The 25044-nt window shown below is 36.3% G+C and overlaps 2 protein-coding genes across 2 annotated transcripts; one reads left to right on the top strand and one right to left on the bottom strand.

Annotated features, from left to right (window-relative positions):
* Nucleotides 1–45: 45 nt before the first annotated feature.
* LOC110377060 (DNA-directed RNA polymerase I subunit RPA2) lies at nt 46–14365 on the bottom strand. The gene is made up of 20 exons (XM_064040250.1): nt 14169–14365; nt 13738–14067; nt 13538–13630; nt 13012–13158; nt 12413–12585; nt 11762–12015; nt 11307–11458; nt 10387–10553; nt 9363–9510; nt 8980–9040; nt 8187–8386; nt 7510–7663; nt 6268–6358; nt 5633–5828; nt 4642–4856; nt 4056–4194; nt 2360–2566; nt 1521–1724; nt 885–1049; nt 46–304 (listed from the first exon to the last, which is right to left on the bottom strand). The coding sequence occupies exons 1-20, from the start codon at nt 14253–14255 to the stop codon at nt 98–100; spliced, it is 3390 nt and encodes a 1129-aa protein (XP_063896320.1). The 5' UTR covers nt 14256–14365; the 3' UTR covers nt 46–97.
* A 691-nt stretch (nt 14366–15056) lies between these two features.
* Nucleotides 15057–24308, top strand: LOC110377064 (uncharacterized). Its single transcript, XM_021335755.3, has 5 exons — nt 15057–15217; nt 20413–20598; nt 20914–21237; nt 21535–22944; nt 23250–24308. The coding sequence occupies exons 2-5, from the start codon at nt 20416–20418 to the stop codon at nt 23469–23471; spliced, it is 2139 nt and encodes a 712-aa protein (XP_021191430.3). The 5' UTR covers nt 15057–15217; nt 20413–20415; the 3' UTR covers nt 23472–24308.
* Nucleotides 24309–25044: the final 736 nt, after the last annotated feature.

A 25044-nucleotide genomic window follows, 5' to 3' on the forward strand; every position in this document is an offset into this window, starting at 1 on the left:
AGAAGTTTTATTGTATACCAGTTTTGTAAAAAAAAAAACAGCAAAAACCATATAAACATCATTTATTAACATCATCTTACAATATTAAGGTCCCTATTTACGCGGTTAACGCAAGTTGTTCACTACAGTTGATCTTAACATTAATATTAACACAAGCGAGTTGTGTGACAAAGAATTTGAAGATGTATGGTATGGCTATAGACACGAGGTTGCCCTCTCCGCACAGTCGGCAAGTTTCTTTACTCGTCTCACTGCGACCGACGATCGGCCCGAGTAGAGTCCCGCATTTTGAGCATAGGATAGCCTGAAATGTACAAAAATATCGAGTGTGTTAAAGTTTGTTTTGATTTAACTTTTGGTATTTAGAGATTTTTTTAATCTATATCGATATCTGGTCTGGTTAGTAGGAGGCTTTATTGTCGTTACAAAAATATTTACGAGGTTACCTAGACAGTTGTTTTGGTGATGATTAGATAATTTGATGAATCTATAAATATTTTTAGCTGCTGCCAGCAGTTTCGTTTATCCAGATAAATAGTACTTATTCCTCGGATAAGTGGGTTATCTAATACTAAAACAATTTTCAAATTGGATTTCAGCAGTTTCTTAGATCTGACATTGAATTCAGTGTTATCGAATAAATCGTCTTTTGGTAACCGACTACCTAAAGATTAATGGTCTTACTACATAAACTTAAACATGTGTCAAACACTTGTCTAAAAAAAGTGTGGCTGCAAAATGGACCTTATTCCAACGTCATAATCTGTCATTTTTTAAGACAAGTGTTAAACTGACGTTTAAAAGTTTTTGTAGTACGGCGGATTACGTCTAATTAGACTGCGTCGAACTTTTTAAATATACATAAACAAATAACGAATGCTCACCTCAGTCTTATCGGAGCAGTGGAAGAGTCGGTCATGCAGCAAGAATGCAGCGCCGTGTGACACGAGAGCGTCGCGTTCCATCTCGCCGAGACGCACACCACCACCGCGGCGACGACCCTTCACCGGCTGACGGGTTAGAGCGTCTACCGCGCCCGTTGTACGGACCTAAGGGGAAAAAAAGATAATAACTAGTTTATTCTATCGCTCTTTCCGTGAGTAGCACAAAACTCCATTAAAGTTAAATCTTCTTTACATCTATTGCTGACTATTCGTCAACAAGATAATAAGTATTAGCAATAGATTTTTTAATGAAGCTTTAATTTTAATGGACCTTTCTGCAACTGACGGTTTGTTATTTAAAAATTTGAATCCTGATCCTAAAAAAGTCGTGGTGGCCTAGTGGGTAAAGAACCAACCTCTATGTATGTACTTTTTAAATATATCTTGAACACCAATGACTAAATATGGGGTTTCTTGCCCGTTCTTTTCCATAGGAAGCTACTTTTGGAATGGGCAACTACTAGATACAAACCTATTTATAATTTTTACGTTTGAAAAGGGCTGATTTATCAACCTAATTTGAGTAAACATTTTTGAATTTTGAGCAAATAACGTTCATCCCCATGCCACACTAACCTGCCACTTATCAGACACCATATGCCTAAGCCGCTGGTAGTGAATGACGCCGAAGAATATGTCAGCGTCCATCTCCCGTCCGTCCACCCCGCTGTACATGCGCTCGGTGCCGTAGTAGTTGTACCCCGACGCTTCTAGTAGACGCCCGAAGTAGTTTATAGCTGTGTCCTTCTCGTTGAAACGGAATGGTGTGGCGTCGTGGACCTGAGGAATGGAAATTCAATACTTTTAATGAACTATCAAAAACGGTAACGGTTATTTGTATGAAAATGTGATATTTTACGACTTCACAGATTTTTCACATCAAGCTGTTGAAGCTGTGTACTTATTGTCCTTAAAACAACGATAAAAAAATGAATACATTTTTCCCATCAAAACGATGAATGAAAGTGTCATTATTTTAAGATGCTTTGCCAAATGAATATGATAAAGTATTTTATTTTGGACCTAGTCAAATACTCAATTAGTATTTTTCAAGTAGTATTTAAAGGAAGTTGGGATTTTAGTAAAAAAAAAACCGTGAAGGGAAGGTCTCAAACAGAAAGTCTGACAACCAGTCTTACTAAGGGGTATCGAATTGTCCGGGTAACTAAAGCACTGGTACTCAGCTGTATCCAGTGAGACTGGAACCCCAACATGGTTGAGAAAAAAAGGCTCAGGAGATGATGATGAATTCATAATTATTGTTACTATAATAAATAGATAAACTATGATATTTTATTGAGCCATATGAATATCTAGTCTTTCAGGACAGACGGGAAAATTATTACATATGACGGGAAATCTATTGTATTATTTCTTGATGTTTAAAATAATCTTAATTCCACTTATTTACTCACATGTCCATGCAAGCTAGCAGCCTTCCCGGCCATGCACTCGATCATCATAGCGATAGTCATTCGGGAAGGGAAGCCGTGAGGGTTGAACAGCACATCAGGCACCAGCCCTGACTCCGTGAAGGGTAGGTCCTCGCATGCCCACTTCTGGGAACAGATGCCCTTCTGACCCGCTCGGGAAGCGAACTTGTCACCTACTGTTGGGTTACGCTGGAATGAAAAGTAAATTATTTATTAGTTTTTTAATATTTGAGCGTTTATATGTGCAACATAGTAAGCACTAAGATCTTTATGATTAAGATATTGTGACATCCTAATAAACATTTGCCGTCGTACCATAAAAACTTTTAAACGTCTGTTGAACACTTGTCTAAATAAAAAAACAAAATACCCGACTGCACACTAAAAAAAGAGTAAAACAAGCCCCACAATAATATTGATCAATACAACTTTACTGAATATAATTTATAAATATTGATGGAAAGCATCGCAGGCGGGGACCAACAGAGGCTTATTTATAGTCATTTCGGTTGTGCACCATTTAGCAGAATTTTCGTTGGTGGCGGTCAAGGTGGTCCCCGCCTGCGATGCTTTCCATCAATATTTATAAATTATATTCAGTAAAGTTGTATTGATCAATATTATTGTGGGGCTTGTTTTACTCTTTTTTTAGTGTGCAGTCGGGTATTTTGTTTTTTTAATAATAATCTTTTATTTATAACTTTTAGCTGTTTTATTTAACGAAAATGTTGTAGATGTAGAAGACTATGTATATGTAAGTACCATTTTAAATTATTTCGACGACATTTGGCTTTAGATTACGAGTGATGTTACTCCGCAACATAAATTTACCGCCAATGCGACGTTCAAGACGATCAAGACGACGTTCATGCATTTGATCAAGACGACGTGATTGTATCGCCAAAAGAATCGCTTTTTGCTTGCTAACGCATGAGTTGCTTTGCGTTGACGCAGAATTAACATGTTCCCGTGGGAATTTTGAGAAAAAACGTATCCTATATTAATTACTCCCGTGATTGAAATGAATCTAATGATACCGCATACATATTTTTCTAAAGGGAAATTTAGAAAAAATATCCCGTGGGACTTTTAGGATAAAATGTATCCTATGACACTCCCGTAATCAAGACAAATCTAACGATACCTCATACATCAAAATCCATCAAGCCGTTTAGGCTACAGGAGGTCACAAAGGAACAGACATACATACATACATACATACATACATACTTACATACACTCGAAAAACATTACCCTCCTTCTTTGGCAGTCGGGTAAAAAATCTGATTATTACGTTGAAATAAGGTCCGTTTTGCAGCCACACTTTTTTAGACAAGTATTCAACAGATTTGGTTTTTGTTGAGCGATATTCGAATAAGGCCGAGGCTACTTCACTGACAAAATTAATAGTCGTCAGTTTTTTTAAAACATTGATTTTTTTTACGGTCGGTGTGAACTTAGGAGTGACTTCTTAAAAAAATACCATTTTCCCGCGGTTTTGCCCGCGTCCCGTGGGATTATTGCCTTTAAAAAATAGCACTTATGACATTCAAGAACATTGTAGCTATCATTCAGTGAAAAAATTTTGGAAATCCGACCAGCGGTTCCAACGAATACCCCCTACATACAAGCTTAAAAATGTTACCTCTTTATAATATTAATATATATATAGAGTGACCTGTAGCCGCAGCATGACGCAGGCCTTCTTGAGCGGCCGGGCGCTGAAGTCCCCGCACAGCCGCACGCTGTCCACGAACACCTCCTCCTTGCCGCGGTAACGGCTTACTACAAACGTACTCTTCTCGCCGTCGTAGAAACTGGGGGCAAAATGTTTGATTACTAATTGTTACGGTTGTTTATTATATTAGCTTTTCCCGTTTTCCCATATTTTCACTCGCATGACAGGGGTCAACTACTGCCCGCAACTGGATATAAAATACAGCCTACGAGCGACCCGCCCCGGCTTCGCACGGGGACAACTTCGTACGAGAAGTAATTGACGTGGGACGTGAGGGAAACTGCAGGAAGAAAACTAAACATTACGTAGATAAAATAAGGTCGCTTAATCTGTCTATATCCCTATGTATGCTTACATCTTTAGAACGCAACGGATTTTATGTATAATAACATCCATTAAATAGTGGAGAAATACTGTTATTTTTGAGGTTTCTAATATGATATCGTAATTGCACCCGTACGAAGCCGGGGCGATCGCTAGTAAATAAATAGAAATGCAATTTCCTTAACCACTTATTCAAATTTACCTGTAGAAAGGATCCTCCGGTTTAACCCTGGCCCCTACAGCGGGTAGACCATCATCATCGATGTGCTTGCCGAGGTCAGGCTTGGATGGGTCGCGGCAGAAGTAAGAGGCAGGATGAGCGAGCTCTATAAAGTCTGCTTTGTAAACAGAGCCGGCGGCAAAACCTCGCTCGTAGGAAGATTTGTTTATTATCATCGCGTCTTCCATGTCGTAGCCCTGGGGACATAAAAAATAATAATATAAAAAAAACGCATTTTGAGGTTTTCAAATTTTTTTACTATGTTTTGCTGTGTACCCAAAAGAGCTTCAGTGTTAAAATTGTCAGTTACTTGATACAATTTTTTCAAATGAAAGTGAAATCTATGTGAAAACTCTTGAAGGTTAATTCAAAATTCAATATTATTTTATTCTTTTGTCTTTCATAAGTGCTTACAAAAGCTGACGGTGCAATCTAACAGACAATATCCATTTTTATTAAAACAACTGTTTACAATGAATTTTCATGTAACATTTTTATAGTAAATATGAACAACTATTTACTTAAGAAATAGAACATCAAACATTTAATTAACAAAAAACTGATATTTACGTAGTCGGTGAAAATCGGCTTTATTTCTTTATAATTTACCATAATTAAGTGGCAATTTCGATTTTATTTTTTATAAATAATAATAATAAATGTCTGGACACATTTTCACACACGGTCGGTTAGCCCCATGGTAAGTTATTAACTAACTTGTGTTATGGGTGCTAACACAACTGATAAACTACATATATATACATATTGATAAATACATATTGTAACACCCAGACCACGGCCAACAAGCATGCTCATCACACAAATGTCGACCGAACCGGGAATCGAACCCGGGACCTCAGGTTCGGCAGTCCGGCATGGTGACCATTGCGCCATCGAGGTCGTTAAATAATATTAGGTGGCAATTTCTATTTTATTTTTTATTAATGTTAGTTAATTTAAAAAATATACTCACCGTATAAGAAATAACAGCAACAATAGCATTGGTCCCACAAGGATAGTCATCCAGCCCTATATTATCGTAATGTGTCGGTCTAAACAGAGGCGTAGCGGGAGTCTGCAGTCTGTACAGTTTGGTCTCCGCATTCGTTAACCACGTGTGAATAGGTGTACCCATTGTCTGTTTACCCATCTGACATTGGTACATGTTACTGGAAAAAGAAAAAAATATTGTTATATGCCATTTATGTAAAGACGAACCTTGAAATGACTTTGGTTAAAAAACATTATTATTAAAATGACTTGTTATTAAACTCAGAATGATGAAAAATTAAATGCGACTAAGAATCAATGTAAATAAATTAATGACAATTAAAGCAGTAGTTTGTTCAATAAATATGTATATGTGTAACAAACATTCGATTAGACAATCTCCTCTTTTTTGGTAAGTCGGTAAATAGGGTTTATTTTCCAAGATTCAGAAAGAAGGGACTATTTGACATACCCAGATAAAAAAAAATGATTTCAGTCCTTATTGACATTCAAATTAATACAATCAAATATAATATTTACTGGATTAAAAAAAAAAATAAGCAGGGTATTTTTATTTTTGACAACACACATAGAGGTCAGTAGAAACAGAGGTCTTACCGTGGCGACTGGTTACAATCCGGCATAGGTACGAGTTGTGCCAAGTTGCTCATGAAAGCAGTCTGCGATAACTCCACGTGAGTCGTTTTACCTGAAATCATGTTAGTAGGTAAGTTTAGTTAAAATAACATTTTATTATATACTATTGGAATAGCTGTGAAAGTGAGATGGTCCAAAAGACAAGCTAGTAGGTACAACTTAACTTTTTAATTTCAAGTTTGTAAAAAAGGTACCTAGAATTATATTTTAATCTATAAATTCATATCACTGAAATATTTCTGCAAAATTGATAATTTAATGGACGACAGTAGCCGCCGCACGGATCGATTGATCATTAGGTTAAGCAACGTTTGTCGGGTGGGTGACCATCTTGTCATGAGAAGTGCTTTGATGATGCCAGTTGCTGATCATGTGTGTATGTCTGCGTATATATCTACCTTTAATAATCTCATTGTGTGTGACGGCGATGTCGAGGTACAGTTGTTCCATGGTGCCGATCAGCTCGAGCTGCTGACTTCTAGTGATGATGCTAGTTGCTGATCATGTGTGTATGTCTGTGTTGTATATATCTACTTACCTTTAATGATCTCATTGTGTGTGACAGCGATGTCGAGGTACAGTTGTTCCATGGTGCCGATCAGCTCGAGCTGCTGACTGCTGGTGATGATGCTAGTTGCTGATCATGTGTGTATGTCTGTGTATATATCTACCTTTAATAATCTCATTGTGTGTGACGGCGATGTCGAGGTACAGTTGTTCCATGGTGCCGATCAGCTCGAGCTGCTGACTGCTGGTGATGATGCTAGTTGCTGATCATGTGTGTATGTCTGTGTATATATCTACCTTTAATAATCTCATTGTGTGTGACGGCGATGTCGAGGTACAGTTGTTCCATGGTGCCGATCAGCTCGAGCTGCTGACTGCTGGTGATGATGCTAGTTGCTGATCATGTGTGTATGTCTGTGTATATATCTACCTTTAATAATCTCATTGTGTGTGACGGCGATGTCGAGGTACAGTTGTTCCATGGTGCCGATCAGCTCGAGCTGCTGACTGCTGGTGATGATGCTAGTTGCTGATCATGTGTGTATGTCTGTGTATATATCTACCTTTAATGATCTCATTGTGTGTGACGGCGATGTCGAGGTACAGTTGTTCCATGGTGCCGATCAGCTCGAGCTGCTGACTGCTGGTGATGATGCCAGTTGCTGATCATGTGTGTATGTCTGTGTATATATCTACCTTTAATAATCTCATTGTGTGTGACGGCGATGTCGAGGTACAGTTGTTCCATGGTGCCGATCAGCTCGAGCTGCTGACTGCTGCTGTTGATGACGGGCCGCATGAGACGACACTCGCTCGTCATCAGGAATACGCCCGCGTATTGGGAGCATATCTTTATGAACAATATATATATAAGTCAGTCAGCAAAAACAAAAGAGCAAAAGAGTGACAAATCTTTTTGAACTCCATAGTAGGTACACTTTACTGAACCAAGCGCCAATTTCAACCCTACAAAACCCACTACCACTGAAAAATAAATAAAATATGAGCTATTTTGTATGTATTGATTGTACTTACTAGGTATATAAATAATTTTGCACGCCGTAAGACAAAATATATCGGGACTGTTAGCAAAATATGATGGTAATATATATACAGATATTATCTGTATACGTACCTATATTATTGGCAAATAAATAATTCTTATTCTTGTGTCGAAAAAAGTAGCCTCTTTGTTAAACCAAGGTATCACATATCTGTATACCAAATTTCAACCAAATTGGTCTAGCCGTTTTTGCGTGAAAGAATAACAAACATACATCCATACATTCTCACAAACTTTCACATTTATAATATTAGCGGGAAGTAGGTATAGTAGAAAGTAGGATAAAAATTGCCAATTTCAAACCACCCACCTGCTTCTTAGGCACGACCACGATCTCCGTAGTAATAGGCACCTCCTCCCCCTTAATCTTGAGGGTTCGGAGGTAGGCTGCGGACTTGTCCACCGTATCCTCGGCGAAGTAGCCCACCAGCTTGCCGTCGACGAACACTGGGTACTTGTACACGTCACGGGAGAGGGGGGTTTGAGATACCGAGCTGATTGGCTCCATACCTTAGGAAATAATGTTTTTTTAGCCAACTTCATTAAAAACATTTTTTTTCTTAAGGGTGCGTGTAGCTTGCGCATGTTGAGGCACATGCGCGCGTTACATGCAGTCCAGCGACTCGCGCATGTACCGAGCAACCCACCCGCGTGCTCCTGTCACTTGCGCATGTTAACTTGCTCCAGCTACATGCACCGTGTGGAACAACTGTTTGCTATGAATCTTTACAAAACAAAAAACGAAACAATAAGAAAAACTAATAATAGAGTCCACGGCCGATTTCGGCCACGGCTGCTGTTCTCATTAAAGGAGATCAGCCAGCTGCGCAGGACATATTATAGTGCACGAGCATTTGCGCAGACACAGGTGCACTCACTATTACTTCACTCTCTGTGCCCGATGAAAACCTAACGTTATGTTGTCAGTGGACTTAAGCCTTAATAGGCTTAATAGGCCAAGTTCACCAACAACATGATAACTTTGAAAATGGGATGTGAATATTCAATGAACTACCGCTCGCTTTAAGTATAATCAAACGAACAAAAAAATATTTTCTCTTCATCGCATTAGTACAGATAATATAGGCTTGCTTGGTACTTACCGCATCTTTCTAAAACTTGCGGTAAGGCTGCTACTTGCTTCGGGTCGGCGGGTTGTGTTACCTGTAGACAAAAATATACATAATTAATATAATTCTTAACATGCCGAATAGTTACCGTTTTGCTTTGACGCCATTCCCTGTTTTTTTTTCTATGTTTTTAAATTCACTTTGCAAATTAATGCAAAATAACAATAAAGTTTGGTTAGATTTTGCGTTATGAGATCTCCGTTAGTGATATTTTTCTCCTTTAACATCGTAACGGATAGTCCGAAGCCAGTAAGTCTGACGACCAGTCTTACCAAGGGGTACTGGGTTGCCCGAGTAACTGGGTTGAGGAGGTCATATAGGCAGGCTCCATGGCTCGGCAGGTGCTGTCGGGTTACCTGTGCAGTGCAGGTGAGATGGTTGAGCAGGCCGCAGGGTGCTCCGTCGGGGGTGTGCACGGGGCACACGAAGCCCCACGCGTCGGGCAGCAGCTGCCGAGCCTCTGTGGTACGCATCTCCATGAAGAACGACCCTCGGTGGATAGACCTGGCGAGGGGAGGGGGTAAGAACAGACGAATATACGACAAAACATTCACCGTCTTACCACAAAAACTTTTAAACATCAGTTTAAAACTTGTCTAAAAAAATGTCAGATTATGACGTTGACAATATGGTTCATTTTGCAGCCACAATTTTTTTAGACAAGTGTAAAACAGACGTATTAGTTTTTGTAGTAAGGCCATCAATCATTAGCACCTAACCGACGCCTAGTCTTTCTCCGGTCGTGTCGGATTGCCGTCCCACCGGGCTATGAGAGTGAAGGAATAGTGAGTGCACCTGTGTCCAAGCAAATGCTTGTGCACTATAATATGTCCTGCGTAGTTGTCAATTTTCCTTACAAATCTACAGTTGCCGTAGCCGATAATCGGCTAGGAGAACATCAACCAACGATCCATCAGTATGTCGACCATACATTTACTATACGCTTGATGCATTTTCCTTAAGATATGAACCTACCCTTACTTCATCCATCATACTACAGTTTAAAGTGCCAATCAAAACATCCATCACTGGTGACCCGACTGTCGATGGACATCTTCAGCGGTCATTACGGGTAGTCAGAATCCAGTAAGTCTGACAACCAGTGGGAAAAGGCTCGAAAAATGAACAGGATGAACCTTATTAAATAAATGCTACTTTACTATACAATAATTTTTAAGTGAGTAAGAGACAGAGTGATTTTTTTTTCAAAATAAAGTGTCTTTAACTTCCCTTACTTAAACAAAAGAGTGTCTATGGAGTTTCTTGCCGGCTCTTCTCCATGAGACCAACTTTTTGGAACCGTGCAAATAGTGCGACTTTTATAGAGCCTGCAAAGGCCTATTTGAAATAAAAACATTTGACTTTGAACCCAGTACTTACTTGAAATGAGACATATAGCGCATCCGATTAATATTCTCAGCTACAATAGTAAGTCCCTTGTACTGTGCGAGAGTGACATTGTTGGAGGGAGCATTGCCGGTCGCCAGGAAGGTTTCCATCTTCTGCTCCAAGTTGCCTGAACTGCGGAGCATTTGTTGTAGCTCGTGCTAAGAGACAAATGTTTCAATTATTACGGTTGTATACGTAAAAAATATAAATAATACTTTTTTGAAAACTATGTCTAAATTGTTTCAGCCAAACGGGAGACAATCGCGGACAAACAGGTCAAACTGAGAACCTTTCCGGGACATTGAGAAGAGGAAAAATATAGTTGGAAAGGCATGGGAAAGCAATAAAAGAAGTTTAGATTACTTGACGTATGACGTAAAATACATATTCAATCAAGTTTGATAAAATTTTCTTCAGATAATTCTGTAAGCATACATGTATGTAATATAATAACACTAGCTTTTGCCCGCGACTTCGTTCGCATGGAATAGTGACTTCCGGCATATTTTTGGTTTGACCAATAGATGGCGCTATATGTCCGGAGTAATTATTTTTTATTTTTATATTTTTCTTTTTTTGAAATAAAAACTATCCTATGTCCTTTCTCAAGTTCCAAACTATGTCTGTACCAAATTTCACACAAATCGGTTCAGTAGTTTAGGCGTGAAGAAAAGACAGACAGACAGACAGACATAGTTACTTTCACATTTATAATATTAGTTAGGATAAATCAGTTTTGTAAATGTAATGATTATGAATAACAAAATATCTATTAAGAAAGAAGAAAGAAAGTAAATAAGTTTTATTGCACGTGTAAAGACGCATGTACACATGGCTATGAAAAACATATTTGCAATCAAATTGAGAAAACTTTTCTAATGAAGTAAAAAAAACTTTCAAACAAAACTCACCGTTCCAATGACAAGTTTCTTGCTAGTCTTAGCTTTCTTGATGATCTGTATCCTGACATTGGTGATCAGCTGCTGAAGCCGTTCCTTCAGGATCTGAAGGTATAGATGTCCACCGACTAGGAGCTCTTGGACCATCACTGCATCAGCACCTTCTACCTGTTAAAGAATTAAATTAAAATTATTTGTCTGTTGTATATGTAGGGGAGTACAGAACAGGAGGAGGAGTACATAAGGGGAGTAGATAGGTGGAGTACGTAAGAGGATCACATAAGAGGAGCACATAAGGGAGTACATAAGAGTACAAAATAGGAGTACATAAGAGAATACATAAGAGGAGTACCTGAGAGAGTACATAAGAGGACTACATGAGAGAGTACATAAGAGGAGTACATAAGAGAGTTCATAAGAGGAGTAAATAAGAGGAGTTCATAAGAGAGTAATATGAAAATTTCAACCTACCTTACACTTATTCTGCACCAAATCATATAGTTTCTGAGCCATGAAGACGAGGGCATTGAACTTATCCTTGTGTTCCTTCAAATGTATCAACACACACCGGTTGATGAGGAAGTGGGCTGCATCCAGGTCTGAGGCCCAGGGCGGCAGGTCGTAGAGCTTGGGCCTGAACATCCGGCCAAGGTACGAGAGGCACTCGTGTGAGGAGTGGAGTCCTTCTTCGTGGAGCTCACGGAGCATGTTTTGGATGCAACTGGAAAAGAAGGATATTTTTTATATTTATAAGCAAGTGAATCAGTGTTCGACGAGATGACGCATCGCAGGATGTGAACAATCTCAAACGTCAAGTGGAAAGGACCAAATAATCTGATTCTAGCTGGGAGGGCTGATGGAAGACAGAAGATTTTCCCAAAGAACATGGACTATATTTTATCCCAGTATGAGCTACTAAATGGTATAAAACAAAGTCACTTTCTCTGTCCCTGTATCCCTATGTATGCTTAAATCTTTAAAACTGCACAACGGAATTTGATAGAGTGTTTGAAGAGGAAGGTTTATATTATGTATTTCAGCATCCATTAAATAGCGGGAAACTACTGTTATCCCATGCCAAGCAGGGGCGGGTTATAAATAAAATTAAAAATACTAACTTGACATAATACAGATCATTCTTCTTCCCGTGCAGCAGCAGCCTGTAGATGTAGTGGTCGGGCCAGTCCACCAGACACTTCATGATGAGCAGCAGTGGAGCGTAGTACATCATCTTGCGGTACGAGAACATTAACTTGCAAGTACCGTTGTTTAGGAAGTGAAGGACGTTGTTCTGAAAGTATACAAATATTGTTGCATTGGTTTATATAAAATATGTAAGTAGTATATGATTAAATGTTATAATATTTCATGGTGATCTGTAACACAAGGGTAGCTTAAATCAGATACCATTCTCTTAAAATTGTATTATGTATGTACTTAACACATTATTATTTATGTATAGTATTTTCTGTGGCCCTTAGATGCTTGATATAAATAAATAAATTTTAAAAATATATAAAAGAAATGACTGTTTACCAGAGAATCAATGAATGTGTGAAAGAAGAAAGGTGTGGAACAATTAAAAATGCATTCTATGTAGATTTATTTTTTGCTTAAGAACTCAATTTGTAGAAGCTGATTTATAGCAAAAGAGGAATAACTCATTCAGTACTCAATGCCTTTAAAACCATGTAAAACATAATTAAAATATACTCACTGTACTAGTCTGATCAGAAGTGACACATCGGACCATGACACCGTAGTCGGAGAACAGGTTCCCTCTCATCCTCCATCCTGACCGCTTGATGGCAACTGGATAATTCCGTCTCGTCACTAGAAGCATGCGAGCTAGTCGCTCATGACCCTGAAAGCGGAGAACATTACATTTAAACTTATTTTTTGTATTTGAATAAAATGCTATGGAATCTTTTTGCTGCAATAGATTACTGTTCAAGACTGTACTGTTGTTGACAAATTCAAGATGGAAACTAATTTATCTATAACATAGTAGCATTTAGTCTTCTTATAGCCCTATGAAAGTATTTCCTATGTGGTGCTTGGTACCTCAAGTCTTAAGTATTTGAAAGATGTATAAATAGAAGGAATTTATAAAATAAAACTTTGTGTGCTGTGACCAGTTGCAGAGATTGTCATATACAAAATTAGTATCTACAGTTAACGAGTTAATATAATAAATTCAATGCAGTATCTACAGTAAATATAACATGTTATGTTTAAATAACCTTAACAATAAAATATCCTCCCCACTCGTCAGCATGTTCATTGTGTTCCACCAATTCTTCAGGAGACAGGTCTGCTAAGTGGCACATTTTCGACTGAAAATATTTAAGAATACTAATTTAAATACCGCAAGCTACACCGCTTAGTTACTATGAACAATTAACATTGCTTGTTGATACAAGCGATGTTAAAAAACACCTACCTTAACCATGATAGGCAAAGATCCAAGTGACCTATCCACTGTAATATTTTTCTCATCAATAGTGACTGTCATTCGTATCTTAAAGTCCCCTTTGTAAGTAGCAGCTCTTTGTCGGCACTCTGTAGGCAGTACCGTCTGGTTCTTAACACCCACAGCCTCCATAGGAACACTGGGTTTAGCAAACCCAGCCTCATCTATAGTTATTTTGACCCTTTCTCCGGTAGGCGACTCAAACTCGGCTGGAACAAGGTCCGCGATTGCAGCTTGCAAACCATCGCCCAACATATAGTTGAAAGAGTCTATATGAGGCGCTCCAAGGCATTGTAGATACTGCAAACCAATAACACATAGTTTAAAATACACAGTAAGAATGTAAAAACGTGTAAAATTCAAGAAAATATATCAAATAAATAATGTCATAGGTTACGTACAGGGTTTGCGATTTTCGGCGGCTTCCGGTAGTCCGGATTGCTTGTATAAGCTAGGGAAGGATTCTTGGCTATTTTCTTTTGATTCATCTTGCTGATAGTATTCACATTTAGGATAGTATTGCAAATAAAAAATGCATGCGATTGCAACAATAACACACCGACCGAATACCCGCACGTGTTTTGAAATATTAAATGTCAAGTGTCAACACGATAAGAAACGTCAACGTCAACATCATTTGTAACATTCGTAGAAGTGACATTTTATTTCTATGAAAACTTGTAAACAGTTTGTAAATAACTAAATAACTCTGCAAATATTTTTCTTTTTAATAAGTGAAAGTGTTAAATACAAAAAGGGTCATTTATATACATTTCAATTGATTCATTTTTAAAATTCACTTGTTCAATGAGCGAATTAAAAAAAACACTTCCTTGTTTTCTATGGTAGAGCAAAACCCCGATAATCACTTACAGATAATCACTGTAAGTGATTAACTGGCTCAATGCATGAATGTTATCGACCTTTTGACTTCTGACTGTACGATTCCTACTTAAAGTTTGCCAAGGTGTTCCAATGGCAGCTGGGTGGGATTACTCACTAAATTAACTTGGAAGATAGAAGTAACACACAATAACCGACACCGGAGATTTATCCAGCAGTTGCATACAGAAGATTACTTATTATTGTAAATATTACAGAAGATTTCAGGGAACAGAAAATAAATTATTTATTCTGATTAATTTTTATTCATGAACGCATCCGTAACTTTATAGTTTTGTCTTTGGTACACTATTCGTCGAAGTTGTACGGAGTTGATATCGTAACGAATTTTCTCTACGGGCGGGAATTTACCACGTCATAAAACTTCTAGAAAATCCTCGTCGATTCGTCAGACTGCCACATATTTGTAGCTCTCTTTACTCCTTGCTCTTTCCTCAATCCATTTCATAGCGAACCTTCGCGCGTGCCAGAAGCGTTGTTCCGATCTGCATTTGTTTATTGTGTTCAAAATCCTGTGCGTATCAGACTGAGCGCGGAAGTAGATAAAGTAAGTACATCATTTTACTTATGTTTTCTATTTATAACTAAAACACTAGGTTTTTATTGTTATGTTCATTTACACAAACACAAATTTTCTAGGTCCCAAAAGCCTTGCACACCCTTTGCTACACTCCAACCCTAGATTTCAATCTATCTTAGAAAATTTTACTAAAATGGCTGTTAATGCCGGTTTATAATGACAGCCAAATCCAATTAGAATTCGATTGTTATTTCTTAAATGTGCACAATAAGTATTTCTCTTCAGTTAATGGTCTTAATTTATCAAACCTATTGTTTGAAAGTTGTTAACAAACTTTTTAGTTTACTGTATGACCCAAAAGTTTTATACTAAAATACCTATGTCCTTATTGAAAGTTTTTCTTTTGTTTTACTAGGATAGTTTTTTATATATGTATTGTAAATATGTATGTAAATAAACATTCAAATGTGAAATTATAAGTTTTAGGTAGGTAAATTGATTCAATATTGTTATTCTTAGTTGTGTATAGGTTTTTATTAGCTTTAGGAAGTTATTTTATTAGCTTTTTTAATAGCAGTCAATTGGTTATAGGGTGTTGGCTGATAAGATTAGAAACTGCAATATGAGTCATAATAATGGTTTATTTAATTTTAATGTACCTATAACAACAATGTCTACTCTTTAGGTATATTGCCCTAGGGCACGAAAGTTACCTCTTCCCTAATAAATTAGGTACTAATTATCTTATCAGACTTGCTCATTAATAATTACCTAAAAAATCAATATTAATTTATTGATATATTTAGCTATTATAATTATGATAAAAAACATTAATTAGGTACTATTCCTCCTGCCTTATAGACATATGTATTTATGACTGACACATTCTTACGGAAATTGCTAAATTACTTCTGGTAGGCACCGTGAAAAAAATGTTTTGAAAGTTGGAATGGCCTATCAGGCTGTTTTACTTACACTTTTTTTGTTTATTGTTATTTTGCAGTTGGTTTTCAATCTAACTGGATGAACTACACTCTATTTGGGTAGGCACCTAAATAAAGGTAAATAATCCTGGTTAAGATTTTTACTCTAATAGGTACGGTAGACTGCACATCAGTGGTAACTGTCATGCACCTTAACTCAATAGTAATAAGTACGATTTTCCTATAAAACTGTTACCACTGACCTGAAGTTGACTGTGCATATTCAACAAATAAACTACAGGTCAAAATAATGATTCAAGTTATAATTAATTGTTATTATTGTATTTTCATTGACTTTTTGAACTGAGCTTTAAAATATAAAGGTCAAATCAAGATTACCTTTGGTTAAGTCCCCCTTGAAATAAACCTACATCCTACTTAATAAGTACCAGAATTAGTTCCTATAGGTCACTGTGGGAAAGAGCTACTCTATACTCAAACCAGTTACAAATTCCAGTTAGGGTAGGATTTTAAAAACCAGTTCTTATAAAAGATAAAAAAAAATCTTATTGGGTCTCTTTTTGATATTACTTCTATGGGGCTTTTGTTAATAAGCTACCAACAAACTACATAAGCAATGAATAAATCCTTGTTTGTATATGAACCGGCCAGTCGTTAACTGGTTTCTCTAGAAGTTTCGAATGTTGAGGAAACTTGATAACCAGTAATGTGTTTATAATATAACATAAATATTTCGGCCTCATATTTGCAAAATTGGTACATAGTTACAAATATCACTTTGTTACTACGTAAAGGTACGTTTTGAATGCCGTAATCGGCCGCAGCTGCACTACTGGTTTGTATGAATATGCATCAACTCGTTTTGGATCGAAACTGCAGCAGCACGTGCAGTCGCCCTCAGATATAAATTGTTTGCAGTCACGGCATGTGCGGTCGCCATCTAGCATTTAACACGTACCTTAATTATGTAGGTAGGTGCTTAGTAAGTATGGGGCATTTCCTAGTAAAAGCTGATAAAACTCTGGGTCTGTGTTTGGCTATATCAGCATGCTCTTAACAATGTTTATTTGGTGTGGAGTCCTGTGTGAACACAGGGGTACATATCAGGCGTGCAAAACCAGTTTGTCTTGAACTCGCTTTAAACGATCTTTCTACAAATGAAACGCTGATACCTACTAGTTTTGCTTAACTTACAATCAGCAGTTTGTGTTCAACATCTTTCCAAATTCTCAGAAGTCTCTTGTTCGTAATTTTGATATGATTGTTAACGGACACGTAATAGGGTCATTTCGCCTGTTCGCGTCCATTTAGTGCAGTTGGCAAGTTTGACGGCGATAATAAAAATGCTCCAGCACTCATTTCTATGTCAAAGGAGATTGGGCAAGAATGTATGAAGTCTGGTCCAAATGTCCACCACGAACGAGACCTATATAATTAAATAGTCCACTTAATTTAGAGTAAGTTTTACTAAGAAAGTAAAAAAAAAACAATGCCAAAAAAAAGGTATAGCCAAAAATGTATTCTTAATTTTCGGTAGTTTTTGTATGTTATCATTATAATTTTTTATTTTATTCCACTTCCATTTCCTCACTTTATCTAAAACTAAGATGAGTAAGACACATTTGCATATAAACAGCCCATATTTTTTTGCCCGATGGATGTACGAATCTCTAACCAATTGAGGCGCCAGAAGTGCTTGAATATACTCCTGGATCTAAGAAAGTTCGATGTAACTGGTGGTGTCTTCTCTCTAATAATGAACAATTCTATTTTGTCAGAAGTTACAGAAAGTACGAAAATCGAACATCACGAAAAGTAATTGAAAAAATGAAAATAAAAAAATCTGTAAAATGTTGTATTTGATTTTGCTATAACTTTTTTCTGGCATTATATTTTTTTTTACTTTCATAACAAAAAATGTTCTACATTTAACGGGCTATCTAGCCATATAGGTCTCGTTCGTGGTGGACATTTGGACCGGAATCGCCCATTGTCCTTTGTGTAATGTATTCCTTATATACTCTATTTTAAGATTAACTTTCAGTTGTATTAGAAATATCTTTCGTTTTCTATTTAAATCGATAAACCTCAGAATTAGGCGTTTTACCCAGTTTGCGTCCACAAAATCCAATTCGCGTCCACCCATGGTCCAGTTCGCGTCCAGCAGCTTAGAAAAGGAATATATAGGTGAAATTTTTAAGAATTAATAAAGAAAGATTGTATTTGAACAATTTCTTTATTTAACAATAAACATAATTATTAAAAATCAACATTATCATCATTTAAAATTCACTTTAAAAAATAAAAATAATTCTTCTCAACATTGGTTTAAGTAACTTAAAATAAGATTAAACAGTACATTTTTTTATTAAGATATATACGTGGTTATAATTAAATTATAATTTAATTTTAATTTTAATTATAATTTAATTTTAATTATAATTTAAATATTTAATTATTATTTAATTATAACCACGTAAATATCTTAATAAAAAGTAGAAAAAATATAATTTAATTAGAGCCACGTATATATCTTAGTAAAAAAATAGAATTTAATTATAACCACGTATATATCTTAATAAAAAAGTAGAAAAATTATAATTTAATTAGAACCACGTATATATCTTAGTAAAAAAAATAGAATTTAATTATAACCACGTATATATCTTAATAAAAAAATGTACTGTTTAATCTTAATATATTAAGTAATTTCATTTAAGATAAGTTCTTCGGATACAGGAAAAAGGAAGGAAAAGACAACATACACAGAAGAAGATTTAAAGAAAGCATTAAATATTCGAGAGAAGAATAAATCGATAAAAAAAATATGCAAAGAATATTCTACCTTGTCTGATAAGTTATTGACTCAACAATTCTTTTAGTTGTATGATTACACAAAATTGTTATATTGTTTTGTTAATTTAATATGGCCAAAAACTTACTATAATCAACGCGGGTCTTTCCCTGTGATTTTAGGGTAAAACAGAACTGATTACTGTTTAATTTTCAAGTTGCAAGTTTAAAGTGATTTTTAAATGATGATAATGTTGATTTTTAATTTAAAATAATAAAAAAATGAACAGTTTAATCTTAATATATAAAACAGTACCTATGTTTTAATTATCTTTTATAAGCAAGTATTTAACGAAAACAGTGGACGCAATTTGGTTTATTATTATAGAGGATAGTTTTAGTTCGCGTCCATTGTGGACGCAAAGTGGAAGTTTTGTAAAATTCGATGTAGTAATTCGCGTCCACCTTATTTTATTCGTTAAATATAAAAAACATTACCAAATTCATAAAAAACATTATACCTTTATTCATCATTAAACTGTAGAGATAGCTATCTATCCTAAAATTCACATAAAACAATATAAAACTTACCATCAAACACGCCGCTGCACACTAATTTTTATCTAAAATTCAGCGTGTTTGCGCTTTCTTGTTGAAGAGCCTAGACTAATTATTTTTTCTAAAAGGATTGGTTGGACGCACAGAACTTTTGTCTATCTGTGCGTGCCTCTTATACATTAATGTATTAGCGGTAATGATCTTTCGTTTGATTGGTGTGTTAATTATCTTCTTTTCGAAGTTTTTTAAAAGGAGATCGGCAAAATGGACGCGAACTGGGCGATGGACGCGAACAGGCGAACTGACCCTATAATATTTTTGTTGACGATAGGGTCGATAAAAATGACCTCCAAAAATAGCTAGTGGGGTTTACTAGCTATCGTTTACCATCTATAATTGTAAAGGATTCGAATGCCTTTATTATTGCTCCTTACCACACTTCATAGCGGCTCGTGAACTCGTAACTAGCTTCCGAGCATATGTCATATGGCACAGGTGCGCATCAAGCTTTTTTTTTTTAAACGACGTCAAAAATCATGCAATGACCCCTCCCGCTGTGGTTTAGCAGCGGTGAGGGAGTGTCAGACTCATACTGACTAAAAACCGTAGTGTTCCGTCGTAGGCCTTTTATGTACCAGGGCCGCGGTAACTCTTTCGAACAACCCCGCAGCACACATTACGCTCACCGCAAGTTTATCATTTATTCTAATCTATACTTCTGCTAATAATAAAAAAGAAGCCTTCTTTATTTATTTGTTTAGCCACCAGACTCCGAAACTAGTGGACCGATTTGAAAAAATCTTTCACTGTTGGTTTGCCAAAATATCCCTGAAAAAAAAAACAGGGTTAATTTGTCCGGGTTCTCCCGAGACGCGGGTGAAACTGCGGGAAACAGCTAGTTAATAATAATTATTAATTTATTTCCAGAGCATGGCGTCAATATTTTCTAAGAACGGGATCCTGTCAGGTCGACTAGACCAGTATTGCCTGATTTGTGCCGAGCACTTTGCGAGCGGTGAAGACACTCTCGCGCATATCATCGATTCTAAACATAAGGAGAAATTAGAGGCGTGCGGGTACTTCGCAAAATATAGCGAAGATTTCATTAGAAAGGTAAGTTTGGAAATGATTTTATAGTAATTTTATTTGCCTAGCATGGACTGTTTCGCTGGTGGCAAAGGCCTCCTCTTCTCGTCTCCACCACTCTCGAAGTTCATTGCTGACTGTTAATTTTATTTACAGTAGGTATACCTACCTACATATATGTACAAGTCATTCCAAATTACTATAAAATAATAAGGTCACATAAATTAATTAGGGTAATATATATTAATTACGCGCACGAAGGCGTGGACTTATAAACTACTTCTACTACATTATATAAATATACTTTAAAAAGTATTAATAAACACCTTATATTCATTTCAGGCTAACGGCGTATACTTTTGCGAGCCCTGTGGCTTAACTTTCCCTACCGTCAAGAAAGTAGAGTTACACATAAGCGAACCAACTCATATTGATGAGAAAACTAAAGGCTCTTCGTGGCTTAATCGAGTACAAAACGATATTATAGCTTTTAACAAGTTTGTAATAACCGATGATGCCTGGAACGGCTGCGTCGAAGACACTTGTATCCTTTGCAATGATGAATTTGAAGACAGTGCACCACATAAAATGACTAGAAGTCATGTTTTCAATTTAATTAAAAGCGACGTTGTTTGTGACAAGGATGAAGCTGCCGTTTATAGAGTGGTAAGATTTCTGTTTTTGTATCTATATGTAGATGTAAGAGTTTATTTTCTGTCGTATGTCTATATGACTTAGTCTAGTCTAGAGCCGGAAAAAGGGCAGGTTTTTACCTATATGCCTATACCTATAGGGAATTGGTTCCATAAGAACAGAGATGATACCTCGGGGTACAGCTAGTAATCATACCTATAGAATACATATTAATATGGATTTTTTTAAATTTATTGACGACTTTTAGCTGGATAAAATGGCAAAGTTATTTGACGAACAACTAAAAATATATCAAACGTTTGTCCACAGATTGACGCTAAGTCGAATCAATGTCTCACTTGCAATACAATAATTGGAAACGATCTAAAAAATCATTTCAGTTCAACTGAACATAAAGCTGCTTATAAAATGTACGATCATAGCAAACGCGAAACAAATGAGGTACAAAAAGAAAACAAAAACGCAAATACACCAAAAATATCCCAAAATGTAAATGCAACAACTGAAAAAACAGAATTAAAGAATAACAATAAAGTTGTTAATGGAAATGTAGCTAAAACTGAAAAAACAGAATTAAAGGATAACAATAAAGTTGTTAATGGAAATGTCGCAAATGTTAAAAAAGTTGAAGAGGTTAAAAATGTAAAGAAAGAGGTAAAACAAGATGCAAAGAAACCTGTTGAAACAAAACCTAATAAACATGTTGATAAACCAAAAGAAAAAGTTGCAGATTTGCCTAAGAAACAGAAAGCAGCTGAACTTGATAAGATTTTATGTAAAAATTTAGGCGCCAAAAACTACATTACCTCCGGAGATGGGGAAAAATGGTGTCTTCTATGCGAATGGCTGTTAGTGGAATCTCCTGAAAGCCACATTCGATCTCCACACCACCAGAGTTTATTGGCAATGCACAAAAAATCCATCGCAGAAAAAGACTCAAATAACAACAATAATACAGCAAGCAAAGACGAAAAGATTAATCTATTTGATAACGTAGATAAATATCAAGCGAACGACGTTAACATCGATCTTATAAACGAGACAGCGTTTTGTAAGAAGTGTTCCAAAAATATTGATTTCAATACTTGTGCTATCGACAAACACATTGATGGGCATAAGACTGCTAAAACTAAAAAGTCACAGACGACGCCCCTAGCTTGGGGGATGAAGTCGAATGGTACTGAGAAAACTACGTTATATACTAAGCCAGTTACGTTCACTGGTAAGGACAAAAGTCCTCGAAAAGTACCTTCAGAATCGCAGGTTCAAGAGTTCGCTAAGAAACACGGATTGAGCCACAATCGAGCGGACAACAGCTTCTACTGCAATCCTTGCAGCCGCCGACTATCCACCAATCTGAACGACTTACAAAATCACGTGGCCAGTAAACTCCATGTGGACAATATGGCGAAAAAATCATCCAAGATCGAAGTCCCAGCGCCACCAGTTAAAGTACGCCTTTTGGAAACCGTGAAATCATTTTGGTTCACTGAAAATGAAGAAGAAGGGTGCATTATAATTATAAACGACAAGTATTGGATCAACGCATTTGGCTTTTTTCTGATTGCCAAACTTCATGATAAGATTATTTGCCACGGCTGCCGCATAGACCTGACTCCAGAGAATGTCATGCAGCATATTGCCATGTCTGACTATCACAAGGAATTATTGGATAAATGCCTTTTGATAACTTCAGTGGAAGGTGAATTTATAAGAGAGGTATGTATGTGTAGCTCACTTATTTATGTCTTTTGATCTGTTTCTGCTCTCTTATTTTTATTGCACCTAATCACTACATAGTATAAAACAAAGTCGATCTTCTGTCCCTATGTCCCTTCGTACGCTTAAATCTTCAAAACTACTCATCCGATTTTCATTATGTGTACAAAAACATACATTAAATAGTGGGGAAATAATGATATGCTCGCTCGCTATTTCGGGTCGCTAGTTTTGAATAAAATAATAACTTCTATCCCAGACAGCCATAGGATCTATAAATTCTGATACACACTTGGTAATTGCAGATAAAGCCAGATGTTTACCACTGCGGGTTTTGCAACATCACAGAAGACGATTGGGATGACATGATAGACGACCATTTAAATTCTTACGAACACAAGAAGGAACGGGCCAGCTCTGAAGAATATCTCCGAAAACAGTTGAAGAAAACAGACCAAAGGTTTCAAATTACCCAGGCGCATTTGGACGAGTTGTTTAAGAGATTTATGGTAGTCAACAGACATTAGGCTAGTCTTTTTGGTATATTCCAGTAACTAACGTCCCCACTCAGAGACATTTAATGATTACTTAAGTCACTCCTTAGTGACAGAATGTCATACAAATCCTTCACTAAGGAATGGCTTAAGTAACCATTAAATGTATCTGAGTTAGGAGGTAAGTACTGTAAAACACGAACAGCAAAGGGGACTTTCAGAGCAATTAGCTGAGAGTACTTGTTTTTTTTTTATGATGATTTGCGCTAAGTATTTCAAAGGTAATAAATAAAGATTTTCGTAAAGAACTTTAAGTTGACTTTAAGTTGTTGTAAGACAAATAAGTTTTTTTTTCCTGTATTTGAAATTATATTTGTGATTAAAAGAAAAGACTAAATATCTTTAGAACTTAGTTTTATTAAGAGTTGTCATTTATAATTTATAGCAGATTTACCATAGGCATACCTGCAAAAAAAGTATGTTAGTCAGCGTATTGATTTTTCAGAATTTTTTGTTTTGTTATTTTCTTGATACCTATATTATTTTTAAGCATACAATGAGGAATGACCTTCATAGTAGGTATAAGCGTCAATTGTGTATTATTTTTCTTTTCATTATTCTATCAAATAGGTGCCTACCGAAAGGTGAGTTACACCATTCAACTATAACGATAACCAAACCATAACCAGCCGTGAAATGGCCAATAGTCAAATCGGCGTTTTGATAACTGAAAATAGTTCGGTTATCGTTATAAAAAACTCGCCGTGTGTTTAAGTTTCTTTAATTTTATATTCTTTGTCATTGATTCATGTTATCAGCGTAGTTTGTAAGCATTCTTCGGTAAATATACTTAATCGACATTTCTTAAAATTGTTGTTATTTTTTGTACATACTTACCATTTTCTTCCTCGCATTGCATCCTATTCCATCTTACTCTAGCTATTGACGAAGCTTGATAACGCAAAAATAGTTTACAAGGTTGACGCAACTTTTTCTTAGCAAATAGATTTAAGCTAGATTCAGTACCATTACGTCCCAGAGTCCACCAAAGCTAGAAACTATAATATTGTGGAGTCCATTGGTGATTAAATTATATGGACATTAGTTCTGGCTAAAATCTTCCACTGGCCTGTAACGCCGACAATTTCAGCTGTATCAGTTCTAGATCTCCTAATTTGTCATAACAAGCTAGTCCCTCGCTGGAACTTATACAACATAAGGATAGAAATTTGAACGCTCATCGTTTTCAGCTCAAAAACATTGCCATCAAGGTGTGCGTTCGCGCAGCGGAATGTTGTTGAATTTAAAGATTTTAATTATGCAGATAATTAGTGTAAGACGTCCTATAATTGTGTATGGTAAATAAAAATTTGTGTATGCAGCCATTGTGGAGAAATTCACCAAAAACAAATTCCGCTGGGCGAACGTTGGCGAACGTTGTCCTGGCGGAACTTTTTTGAATCCATAGACTTTAGAAGAAAAGAGATGTGTCCGAAAATTAGTGTGTATTTGTGTATAATTGATTATGTATGAATGAAATCAGTGCATGCATAAACTTCGGAGAAATTCAAGTTTCCGCTACGCGAACGTTTGGCCATTAGCTAGT

Source organism: Helicoverpa armigera, chromosome 21 (assembly GCF_030705265.1).
Source record: "Helicoverpa armigera isolate CAAS_96S chromosome 21, ASM3070526v1, whole genome shotgun sequence".
NCBI lineage: Eukaryota > Metazoa > Arthropoda > Insecta > Lepidoptera > Noctuidae > Helicoverpa > Helicoverpa armigera.